The sequence below is a fragment of the Pelophylax lessonae genome (assembly GCF_965119305.1).
Source record: "Pelophylax lessonae genome assembly, chromosome: 2".
Classification (NCBI taxonomy): Eukaryota; Metazoa; Chordata; class Amphibia; order Anura; family Ranidae; genus Pelophylax; species Pelophylax lessonae.
Window position 1 is genome coordinate 294,528,062 of NC_138769.1, and position 13,511 is coordinate 294,541,572.

The 13,511-nt window shown below is 41.1% G+C and overlaps 1 protein-coding gene across 1 annotated transcript in view; it reads right to left on the reverse strand.

Annotated features, from left to right (window-relative positions):
- Positions 1–13,511, reverse strand: part of CELSR2 (cadherin EGF LAG seven-pass G-type receptor 2) — a 164,237-nt gene that overhangs the window by 29,503 nt on the left and 121,223 nt on the right. The window contains exons 22-24 of the mRNA XM_082246686.1: positions 6,175–6,346; positions 5,917–6,072; positions 4,551–4,680 (exon numbers count right to left, since the gene is read on the reverse strand). Of these exons, the coding sequence (XP_082102812.1) occupies positions 4,551–4,680; positions 5,917–6,072; positions 6,175–6,346 (458 nt within the window). The remainder of the gene's footprint in view (positions 1–4,550; positions 4,681–5,916; positions 6,073–6,174; positions 6,347–13,511) is intronic.

Here is a 13,511-nt window from a genome sequence, read left to right on the forward strand (position 1 = left end):
CCCTGGTCCAAACTCAAATGCAGGAAGGAGAAGATTCATCCCCCTGAGAAATTCCTGGGGTGGAGGACCCAAGATTCACAATAAGTGAAGTATGCCTTCCATGTGCGATGACAGAACTTTCAAGAAGTAGACTTCCTAGCTTTGCTAGCTTTTTGGCATCATATAAACTGAATATTCAGAGTGGCCTTCATCCTTTCCAAATCTGGGCTTCAACAGCTAAACCATTAAAGCTAATGGCCATGAAGGAGGATGGAAAATTGGACCTTTGAGCAGAAATCTTAATGATCTTGTAGCACCCAAGCAGCATCTGCCAGGATATTTACTAAGTCATTGTACCACATCTGCCTGGGCCAGTACGGAGCAATGAGAACCACTAAAATGCCTCTGATCTGGATCCTGTGAGGAAGGCAAGGGAGGAGTTTCAGGGGAGAAAATGCATAGACCAAGGTGTACTGATCCCATAGAGCCATCACAACATCCACTGTTTCTGCCCGAATATCCCCATATCTGGAGACAAACCTGTTAAGTCTGTTGTTGAACCTGATGTAAGGACCACTTTCCTGGGTCTAGGCATTGCTGGCTGAGAAAGTCTGCCTGCCAAGTTTCTGAGTCTTGAATATACAGAATCTCACAAAAGTGAGTACACCCCTCACATTTTTGTAAATGTTTTTTTATATCTTTTCATGTGACAACACTGAAGAAATTACACTTTGCTACAATATAAAGTAGTGAGTGTACAGCTTGTATAACAGTGTATATTTGCTGTCCCCTCACAATAACCCAACACAGCCATTAATGTCTAAACCACTGGCAACAAAAGTGAGTACACCCCTAAGTAAAAATGTACAAATTGGGCCAAATTAGCCATTTTCTCCCCCCTGGTGTCATGTGACTCGTTAGTGTTACAAGGTCTCAGGTGTGAATGGGGAGCAGGTGTGTTAAATTTGGTGTTAATCGCTCTCACTCTCTCATACTGGTCACTGGAAGTTCAACATGGCACCTCATGGCAAAGAACTCTCTAAGGATCTGAAAAAAAGAATTGTAGCTCTACTGTACATAAAGATGGGCTAGGCTATAAGAAGATTGCCAAGACCCTGGAACTGAGCTGTAGCATGGCTGCCAAGACCATACAGCGGTTTAACAGATCCGATCAGAACAGATCTCACCATGGTCAACCATAGTCAAGTGCACGTGCTCACCGTCATATCCAGAGGTTGTTTCAGGGAAATAGACGTATGAGTGCTGCCAACATTTTGCTGCAGAGGTTGAAGGGGTGGAGGGTCAGCCTGTCAGTGCTCAGACCATACGCCTCACACTGCATCAAATTGATCTGCATGGCTGTCGTCCCAGAAGGAAGCCTCTTCTACAGATGATGCACAAGAAAACCCACAAACAGTTTGCTGATGACAAGCAGACTAAGGACATGGATTACTGGAACCATGTCCTGTAGTTTGATGAGACCAAGATAAAATTATTTGGTTCAGATGGTGTCATGGGCTGCATGAGTGCTGCCGACACTGGGGAGCTACAGTTTATTGAGGGAACCATGAATACCAACATGTACTGTGACATACTGAAGCAGAGCATGATCCCCTCCATTCGGGGACTGGGCAACAGGGCAGTATTCCAACATGATAACGACCCCAAACACACCTCCAAGACAAGCACTGCCTTGCTAAAGAAGCTGAGGGTAAAGGTGATGGACTTTCCAAGCATGTCTCCAGACCTAAACCCTATTGAGCATCTGTGGGGCATCCTCAAATGGAAGGTGGAGGAGCGCAAGGTCTCTAACATCCACCAGCTCTGTGATGTCATTATGGAGGAGTGGAAGAGGACTCCAGTGGGAACCTGTGAAGCTCTGGTAAACTGCATGCCCAAGAGGGTTAGGGCAGTGCTGGAAAATAATGGTGGCCACACAAAATATTGACACATTTTGAGCCAAAATGTGAACATTTTCACTTGGGGGTGTACTCACTTTTGTTACCAGCGGTTTAGACATTATTGGCTGTGTGTTATTTTGAGGGGACAGCAAATTTACACTGTTATACAAGCTGTACGCTCATTACTTTACATTATAGCAAAGTGTAATTTCTTCAGTGTTGTCACATGAAAAGGTACAATAAAATATTTAAAAAATGTGAGGGGTGGACTCACTTTTGTGAGATACTGTATATGGCTGGCAAGGCTGTCACATGAAGTTTTAACCAGGACATTATCAAATAAACCTCCATTGTCACAACCTTAGACTCCTCTCTAATGATTAGTGTATGCCACCACCGTGATGGTGTCTGATTGAATCTGGATCGTATGACCCACCAAGTGGATGGTCCAATGCTTTAGAGACAAATTGCCCAAAGTTCTTTGATGTTGATCAGTATATAGAACTCATTCAGGGGACCAACTCCCCTGAACTAACAGGGTGCCCACAACACCTCCCCATCCTGATAGACTGATGTCCGTTATGAGGATCGTCCAACAGACAGGAAGGTATTTTGCGTCAAAGCCAAATTCCTGAGCCACAAGGCCAGGGAAAATCTGGTCCTCAGGTGATATATACTGTATAAATCATTCTGTCCAGAAACCAGATCAACTTGTCTTATGACCGTAGAATGTAGTGTTGAGGTCTAAAGTGAAACTGGACTAATGGGACTGCCCTTGAAAGAGGCTTTTATCAGATGTAGGACTTTATGCAAAAGAAAAGTTGTACAACTCCTGCACTACAGAGAACAAACCAGAGAACAGAGCATCAGAAGTTTCTCCTATGGTAGGATTACTCTGCCTAAACTGTGTCTGGGACTAGACCCAGACACCCCAAATGTTGAGTTGGTTCCAATAAAGATTACTGAGGCTTTCATCCAGGGTTCCATCCAAATCGCTGTAATCTCTTAACGGTCAACTTCTTGTTGTTCAAATGAGCCTGCACTGACTGTTCCCTTAATATTAGAGATGCTGTCAGAATGCAGCAGGGCTAGTACAGGGGACAATGTCTTGATGAATACCCAAGGTGCAAGCGAGAGGCCGAAGGGCGGTGTCACAAACTGGTATTCTAGAAGGAGCAAACCGCTTGTTAAGATGTTTTAAATCTCCATACAGACACAGTTGGAAATGCAGGTGAAAGGTAAAGACTGCAGCCTTAAAAGTGTTAAATGTCTCAAGGCTGGAAATAGCACTGGTAGAAACAACAGACTCTCCACTTTCAGACATGTGCCATGAATCAGTGTCGACGCAGTCTCCTTTAATTTAGGAGTAATATCAGTAGATTGTGATTCCTCAGGAGAAAGTCATCAGTCAAGGACTGGATTGACCCAGAATCAGAGTTCCTGCGGCCAATGGCTCACTAAGGATGCAGGCATATTAGATACATAATCTAGGGGAAAGGACACAGGAGTGCGATTGTGGTCTCTGCAATCAGAGTCAGTGGATAACTGGTTGATTTGGGTCATAAAATCTTGCATGACCATGGTAAAAACCAAGAGGAGACCAACTAAACCAAGGAGGACTGAGTAGACTCTAAAAGTGCAAGATAACATAATTCTAGTCTGCAGACTATAGCAGCGAATGGACCCTGCAAGATAGAGTCTGACCAAGCCTTCAGCTTTTGAGAAAGGGGTGCAATGAGTCAGATAGGCGGGACTTTTATAACGTCATCACGCTGGAAGGAGCCAGGCATTATCTTGCAGAGTCCATCTACTGCTACTGTATATATGCAGGCTGTGATCTGGCACGTTTATGTGTTTCTACAAATTGTGAGTGCTATAAATTTTCTTACTCTTAAAAAATATTACTGGCAATATTTGGATCTCCTCTGCACATTTTCTTTGAGCCACCTGTGCAAAAGCTGCAGAGCAATAGGAAGAGACCAGGATGCTGCTGTTCTGTTGCTTGAGTTACAAAATTACTGTTGGCCACCTTGAGAAATGAAGGGGTCCACTGCACCAAGTTGAAGATTTCAGATGGCGCGGAAGGATTTGCTTTGTGGAACATGAAGTTTGGTGATTGCTTATGGACACCTAATAAAAATTGGACTATGTATGGGACTGACTTTCATATTCAGGAATACTTCACATTGGATTGCGTTTTGGGAGTTTTTTCCCTATTTAATTTTGAATATTGCACGATATACAGTATATTACTGTGTACTCTGATGATAATACTCCCATTTTAGGCTAACAAGTGCAATTTGGTATCAAGCAGCGCTTTATTGTTGTTGTAATATACATTTTTATATAATTGTCCATTTTAAAAAAAAAATAATGGTTGGTGTTTCTTTTTTTCTTAAGTTTATAGTTTTAAAATAAAAAATTCATATGTTTTTTCGTTGTGTGTAAATTTCAGCTTGGGCTACTCAGCTCTGGTACCAGACCTTTTAATAGTAACTGGAAAACATGAAAAATGCCTAAAACACCCCCTTTTGGCTGCATGCAACATACTACGTATTCATATGCAATGTAAGTAAAAAAAAATCTTTGTATAGTTTGGACCCAAACAAATAGAGACAATGTACACTAAACCACAATACATTACCCTTAAAACAAACCAAACGCGCTCACCTCTCTTCGTGACATATCCATTAACACTGCAAAACTGGTCATGTGACTGCACTGGCAGCTAATGTGTGTTTCATTGCGAAAAACCAGCTCACAGCCCCGAGCTGACCAGCCACCCCCTGGCATTGGTAACCTGAAAAATTATTATATACATTTTTAAATTAAATGAAATGAAAATGAAGATTGTACATTTAAAGTACAGGTACATGTGTTGTAAAATGAAAATTTGGGTGGCCATATACAGCCAAAATCCAAGGCCTAAGCAAATGATCGAACAAGGACTAAGATATACAGGCCTTTCCCTAGGGGCTACAATGAGAATTTCAACTTGTTTTCAGTAAGACATCTCTACATTACAGGCTGGCTTAAAGGTTATTTTCACTTTTAAAGCCAACTTGGGATAACACCTATTTTATATTTAATACATGCTCACATACACATAGCATAACCTGAAAAAATATTCAAAAATTGCAGCTTACCTTTTAGATGGCTATGTCTGGAAACACTAGCATTAAAACATCCTACTATTGCTCTTTGTTTATGAGAGGGGCATGGAGCTGTGCTTTCCATAATATTCCCCGCCTATTATGATATGCTAGCAGATCTCATATCATCCATTGTAAATTAGATTTAAACACTGTCTGTCCTAACAAAGGGTTAAATATTTCCAAGCTGGGCTCACCCCAAGGCAGGAGGGGGCTTACCATGTTCCCAAGCCTTTCTACTGGGACATGTAACACTAAAATTGTTAGGAAATGCTTGCAGTCAACCATGACACCTTCTAAGAGACATCTAAAAGGTAGAAAATATAGAAAAAAAATGAAAGTAGAACTGTAGGCAAAACAGTTTTTTCATTTTAGAAAGAGCAAGGGAGTGTTATAATCCCTGTTAGATTTTATTTTTTTTTCGTCATCCGTGTCCCATTTCAGAGATTTCCCTTCACTTCCTGTCCCATAGCCAAACAGGAAGTGAGAGGAAATCTCTGCAAATTAAGGGAATCCCTTGGGAACCCCCAGGTCACCAGATCCAGTGTCCCCATTGGAAGATTTCCCCTCTATTACTTTTCTGGGGATAACCCAAAATTAGGGATCTTCTTTTATTTTTACTTTTAATATTAATGGTAAACAGGACAAATAGAGAGGGTGAATCTCCCTAATGGGGGCACAGACAGCAATAAAAACTGACAGGAGTTCTAATCCCTCTACGCTCTGTCTAAAACGGGGAAAAAAATGTTGCCTTTAGTTATACTTTAAGGTATGCTGAATGGGAACACATAAAAATATAGTGGGGTTTTCTCAAATTTGACTGCAAATTTCTTTGCTGAGGGAAATTTTGTAAAGTGGACAGATTCAGACAAATAATTACTTACTGGAGAGAGTGATTCCAATGCACACAAATTGGTTTGGAACGTTCTTGTGTTTCTCGAAGTCTGAACTGTACTGTGATTGGTTGATCTAGTGCCCCATCTGCTTCATGAATATAAATGCTTACCACTGGAGAGTTTATCACAGGACGTTTAGGCACCCTAATTACAGATAAAATTGAAACATATGAATGTTGATTCAAGGTAAAAGGTAAAAATGCACAGAATAAAAGCTGCTCTACTGGTTGTATTTGATGTCTGTACCTGAGACTTCTTTTGTCTGGATCCCATCTTTCAGGTAGTAAAGTTCCCAGGCCGTGATATATTATAACAGTTACCACAGCTTCAGAATCCCTTTGTGCACCTTCTTTCCATGAAACTTTGTCCCTCTTTGCTCTGTTTTGATCAGAACGATCCATATGTAGTTTGTCAGTGCCTTGTCAAAAAAAAATGACAAGCATTTATAGCAAGAGTGTAAAAAAAAGGGAACAATTAAAGAGCAATTAATAACACACTTTATACTTATACTATAAAAGATACACAAATAAGTGAAAACAAGCATGCAAGTCAAATAAAACCAAACTATAAATCTCATCTGCCTTCTAGCCATGCCACCCTCTGCCTTCAATGCTTACTGAGTCACTGACCCAGAACTAGCATTTAGGTTAGAAGACCCTGACTTTATCGGGTTCATAATTATCGGGTTTCAGGTCAGTGACACAGGAGATCGGTGTAACAGCCAGGCGACTAACAAGTTAAAAAGAAGCTCAGCTATGGCAGCCTCAATATTTTTTTTCTTGAAGACGGGTTTCTTTTATTAAGTAGAAAACAAAAAGCTTTTTTTCCTGTTCTTATAGTAATGTGAGCACACATACATCAAACAAAAGAGAGCAGCAGCTTGAATTGCTTGGGTCTAAGGACCATATGGGCTTAATGACAGCTGCAACTTTTGCACCAATTATATTTATTATACTCTATAGCCTATTTATTTATTTATGTTTTGATCTCAGAGATTCCCAGTAGGACACTAGACCTACCATTGCAGCTTAGCCACACCATCATCAAGGTTGGGATTTAAGTGTACCTCTAACGATGTCATTTCAAATTACCTACATGTTCAGAAATCAAAGTGGTTTAGGATAATACACAAGAACCACAGTACATGTTTGTTACTTCATCAGTTATGGCTAAAGTAAAGTAAATGATTAATATTGGTTCCTGGAATGCTAAGTGAATCGCTAAGTGAACAAATAAACAATGGGTCGAGGTGACCCGACATGACACAATGATCTTATGTTTTAATCAATAAATTATAAATAACTAGCCAAAAATGAGGTAAGGTTTGAGAAGTCGGTTTAAAATCTAACAGGTTCAAGGGAAGAAAGTTACCAAATAATGGGGAAACAGCTGCTAAAGGTTATATACTTTCCCTGCGCAACCCATAACTACAATACAAGTTTGGCTTCAGTTCCACTCTAATTTCCATTTCAACGGTCAGCCAGAGAAGTCAAGTGGTAAAAATGCTAACCTCAGAATTGTAAGCCACAGACTGTGCAATTTTCTTTCTTTCAACCAGTCAGTGGGAGGTTGTCCTGCTGTCAGAATACAATGTTCCCTGCTGGCAGTGATTTCACCAGTAAAATTAAAAAAGAAACCGGACAGGCTGGTTGTACAGGAATTCCAATGATAGATTGTCTTCACTACAACCAGCTTGCCCATAGATTTATCAAAATTTGTCTGGTTCCTGCTGAACTTGCCGAATTTAGATTTGTCTATGGCCGGCTTAAATCTCCATAAATAACAAAAGCATGGAAGTGTAAAGTAAAAAAGGAGCTGTAAATACAATGAAAGCTGGGAAAGCATCGGGGCCTGATGGTTACACTTTACAATACTACAAGGCTTTTTTACCAATACTGGGACCATACTTGCTAAAATTGTATACCAACGCAGGAATATACTCTGCCTTCTGCAGAGATACCCAGAGAGCACATATAGTGGTTATACCTAAGGAGGACAAAGACCCAATGCAATGCGGTAGTTATAGACCAATATCACTTCTTAATATAGATATTAAAATCTTTACTAAGATAATAGCAACCCGATTAACACAACATCTACACGCCTTGATCCATTTGGATCAAGTTGGATTTATAACAAATAGAGAGGCGAGAGATAATACCACAAAGGTACTGAACCTATTATATGCTGCGGATAGATCTCAAATACCTAGTGTTTTTCTGGGAACCGATGCAGAAAAGGCGTTCGACCGAGTTAATTGGAAATTTATGTTCACCACACTTAAACATATAGGCCTGGGCAATTCTATGATGCAGTGGATATCTTCTATCTACTCAGCCCCATCAGCACAAGTTAAGGTCAATGGGATTCTTTCGGAACCTTTCTCTATAAAGAACGGCACGAGATAAGGGTGTCCCCTGTCTCCTATACTTTTTGTTCTCTCCTTAGAACCATTTTTGTGTAAAATAAGGCAAAATCCAGATATAGAGGGTATAACGGTGGGGCAAAAGCAATATAAAATCTCTGCATATGCGGATGATTTACTTTTCTCAATTGTCAACCCGACAGTATCACTACCAAATCTAATTAGAGAGTTTGAACAATATGGAAATATATCCAATTTGAAAATAAATTTTAATAAATCAGAAGCTATGGGAATAAACCTATTAAAGAGAACATCACTACATTTAAAACAGAATTTCAATTTCAAATGGACAAACAGAGCATTAAGATATTTGGGCACGTTAATACTGGCCAATCCGACCCAGATGATCTTTGAACATAATTTTATCCCCTTATTGACAGAAGTTCGTCTCAAATTGGAGAAATGGAATACAGGCTTACACTCATGGTTTGGCAGGTGTAATCTGATTAAAATGACCATATTGCCTAGAGTTTTGTACCTATTTCAAACACTTCCCATTAAGATCCCAGCCTATTATTTTAGACAAATAAACTCATTGTTTATTAAATTTGTCTGGGCACACAGGAAACCTCGTCTTGCAAAACAATTGTTAACGCTACCGAAAAAACTGGGAGGGGTGTCACTCCCAGATATGCGTAAATATTTTCAGGCCTCTCACTTGCGAAGGCAAACGGATTGGTGTCGACATGAGGACAGTAAATTATGGGTGCAAATTGAACAGGCATACACTTCAATTCCCCTTAATAGAGCATTATGGTGCTATGACTATCTCCCGATAGAGGTGAGGACACATCAGTCAATAGGCACGACACTAAAAATTTGCACACAAATGCGTTCTCAAAACTCCCTCTTTACATACGAATCGCCACTATTCCCTGTCTTGGGGAATCCAAAATGTATGATGGGCCTAGAGGCACCGCCTTTTAGACTCCTTAGAGAAACAGGACATTTCCAAGCCTCGCATTTTTTAAGAGAGGATAAATGGCCTTCATTAGAAACACTAGTTAATGAGGCAGATGTTTTCAGACTCCCATTTTGGAATGCATTGCAACTTCATCATTTTTTATGCTCAATCCCTAACCCTCAAAAGTATAATCGCCAATTGACAACCTTTGAAAGATACTGTGCAGAATCAGGGAATTTCATGCACGCAATATCTAAAATATATAACTTGGTAAACATCCCTGAAGCACAATATCAGCTACCCTATATAGACAGATGGGAGACGGAATTGAAGCAGGTCTTCCCCCCAGAGCAGAGACAGCACATTATCAATTTGGTTTTCAAATCCTCGATATGTACTAAATATCAAGAGACAAATTTCAAGATTCTAACAGGATGGTACTATACTCCATATAAGTTACATAAAATATCGATTAACAATTCTGATTGTTGCTGGCGCTGCCTAGAGGGAGAGGGCACGTTACTACATATTTTTTGGTCATGCCCCAAACTGTCAGATTACTGGAAAAAAGTGAGAGAGATTATGCAAAGGTTTACAGAAGCAGAGATACCGGAAGATCCGGCTTTTTTTTTATCTTACAAGCAAATAATATTCCAGTGAAAAAATATAGAAAATCGGTGATATGTCATCTTGCAAACACGGCTAGAGCATGTATACCCCTTAGTTGGAAAAAACAAACACCACCAACGATAGCTGGATGGATTCATAGAATAGAGGAAATAAATAACATGGAGGATTTGGTTATGACTGCACAACACAAGAGGGCAGAATATACTGCTACGTGGGATGCTTGGAATTTATATACAGGCATACCCCGTTTTACGTACACTCACTTTACGTACACTCGCGAGTACGGACATGCCCCGAGAGTGTACGTAAAGTGCCTCGCAAGTACGGACGTTCCGACATTCCCGCACCGCGCAGCCGCAGTATACCCTGGAGGTGCGAGAGGCCAGGTTCCTGCCCAGAATACGCCCACAGACAGCTCGCCGCGCAGCCGCAGTATACCCTGGAGGTGCGAGAGGCCAGGTTCCTGCCCAGAATACGCCCACAGACAGCTCGCCGCGCAGCCGCAGTATACCCTGGTGTTGCGAGATATGCCCACAGACAGCTTGGAGTTGACCACCAGCCATCCGTGAGTTGCCTGCCAGGTTACATAAGCCGAGCCCATAGAAGCCTTTACCTCCATTACTTGTGCCAATGTTAAGAAGTTGGAAACAGCTGTGTGTATTTGTGGCTCTATGTTCTAAGCTGTGCTATGATAAGGTGACCACTTTTTGAAAATCAAATTCAGGGAGACCCTACTGACTGCACCCAGTTTTTTTTGGGGGGGGGGGTGGGGTAGGTTTGAGCAGAGGGGCTTCTTTAATGGCAGCATGTGAAGTGCACCACGCCAACAGTTGGGTGTGGCCAAACTGGAAGGGGCTTAAATAGGTATAGTTTGATAACACCTAAGCCTACTTTGCTCTGGGATGGGAGTGCAGGCCAAGGTGTGCACTGTGGGTCCCTGTCACAAGCAAGGGCAAGGCAAGCTTACAATTTTTTTTTTTAATACTGTTCTGTATTATGTTTATTTTAGTTATCAATGCATTATTTATATCAGTTATGCCTCTAAATGACTATTGGAATGTAGTACATGCATTGAGAAGTGAAAAAAGGTATTGCTTCACTTTAAGTACATTTTCGTTTTACATACATGCTCCGGTCCCATTGCGTACTTAAAAGTGGGGTATGCCTGTATCCTTTCGAAAGAAGGCAAAGCCCTTCTTAAGAAGGGACAATCAGATTAGAATGAAGGTGTAAATAAGAGGGATAGTTGGGTGGATATCGGGAGGACTATGCAGGAGCGTTGGGAGATAAGGCTTTTTTTTTTTTTTTTTTTCTTTTTGGGGTTATTTTTTGTTGGGATATAAAGATAAAATAGATAGGGAAGTTAGAGGTTACTTGGAAGATGGAATGTAGAACATAGTAGGGGTGGAGGTACAGTTCGATCTGATTTAAGGGAAAATTGAGGGGAGATTATTGGGGTGGAAATGTTGGTAATAATGAAATAAGAATCATACCTCTTCTTTCTTTTTTTTTTCCTTTGTTCTTTCTTCTTGTTAAACTATAAGTATCTATGGTATATTCCACCCGATTTGAGAATGTTCTGTAAATGTACAACCTTTTAACTAAACCTTAATAAAATTCATAATTGAAAAAAAAAAAAAAGGGAGCTCCCATTGTGGTTTTTATTTTAACAGGTACAGTACACTTGTTGTGCGTCTGTCATCTTGACCCTAATGAGTTGTAAGCCTAAAAAGAGATGTATGGGTTTTTTAATTTTTAGATTTATAATTACCTAGGTGGATGTAGCATCTGTCCCCCCAGCATCTCTAACACTGAGAACCGAGCGGTCGAATCACTTGGTTCACACAGCTACATGAGCGGAGAGCTGCTGACTGTCAATCAGCAGCTCTCTGCTCTGCCCCCTCCTCGCTCACTGGAGCACTGGGCTGTGGAGGGGTGGGAAGCAGTCAGCTCAGGCTCTCAGCGGCTCGCTGAGAGGCTGAGCCAGGTGCTGGTCCAGTCATGTTGGTGGATCCTGACTCTATGGTTGTGATGGCACCCAAGCCTGGACAAACTCTGTGACCTCAGCAGACAACAGATTTCAGCCCACTCTCTGCTTAAAACGGGTCACAGGAGTGCAAAACGAACTGCACTCTTGCGATCCATAGAAGATGTACAGCCAAACGAGGCTGTAGTTCTCCTTTAAAGCAATCAAGACAGATTCAGACCCTGAGCCTGTACCTTTAATAGGAAGTCATTGTTACCAACTCCCATAATTCTGTCTTCGCAATACTCAATATTTCCATCACAATTATCTATTCTAGCACAATATAAGTAAAACAACCTGACAATTAATGAACAGAGCTGCAACAGAAGAAAGGGATGAATTGTATCTCACTTGTTTGTAGATATAAGAAAGGAAATGAAAAACAGACGTCTGATGGTGTAGCAAAACTTTTTTTGGCCTGTCAGTCTGACATCAATAATATGTAAACTTTTGGAGGGGATGATAAGGGACTATATCGTAGAGTATGCTAAAGACAACAACATCATCAGTAGTAACCAGCACGGGTTTACAAATGGGCGATCTTGTCAAACCAATCTCTTAGCATTCTACGAGGAAGTGAGCTGTGAGCTAGATAGGGGGAGACCAGTGGATGTGGTGTACTTGGATTTCGCTAAGGCGTTTGATACAGTTCCCCACAAGCGCTTAATTTATAAAATAAGGTCTGCAGGTATCGACAGCAGGGTTTGCTCTTGGATACGGAATTGGCTAAAAGGCCGTGTCCAAAGGGTAGTAATAAACAGCGCATACTCAGTCCTGGGACCAACCTTGTTCAATTTATTCATAAACAGCATTGAGGAAGGGATCAGTAGTTCGTTATCAGTTTATGCAGATGACACAAAATTGGCCAGGGCAATAACTGCACAGCATGAAGCAGATATCCTACAGAATGACCTGGACAAAATTACGGAGTGGGCAACGACATGGCAAATGAGGTTTAATGTGGAGAAGTGTAAGGTTTTGCACTTGGGGACCAAAAACATAAAAACACAATACACGTTAGGAGGGGAACCCTTGGGGGAATCAAAAATGGAGAAAGATCTGGGAGTCTTAGTTGATGATAGATTAGGCAACAGCATGCAATGCCAAGCGGCAGCTTCCAAAGCCAACAGAATACTAGCATGCATAAAGAAAGGGATGTATTCCAGAGATAAGACTATAATCCTTCCACTTTATAAAACTCTGGTCCGACCGCATCTGGAGTATTTTGTCCAGTTCTGGTCGCCAGTCCTCAGGAGGGATGTGTTGGAGCTGGAGAAAGTCCAGAGAAGGGCAACTAAACTGATTAGGGGGTTGGAGGACCTTGACTATGAAGAGCGTCTACAATCGCTCGATTTATTTTCCCTGGAGAAAAGACGTCTGAGAGGGGACATGATAGCAATTTATAAATATCTTAATGGGGATCTCAGCTTAGAAGAAAAGCTGTTCATTCGAAGGAATTGCATGAGGACTCGAGGACATACAATGCGATTAGAGGAGAAGCGTTTTAACCTCAGGCAACGTGGGGGGTTCTTTACTGTTAGGGCTACAAGATTGTGGAATTGTCTACCACAAGAGGTGGTTTCTGCGGGTAGTATGGT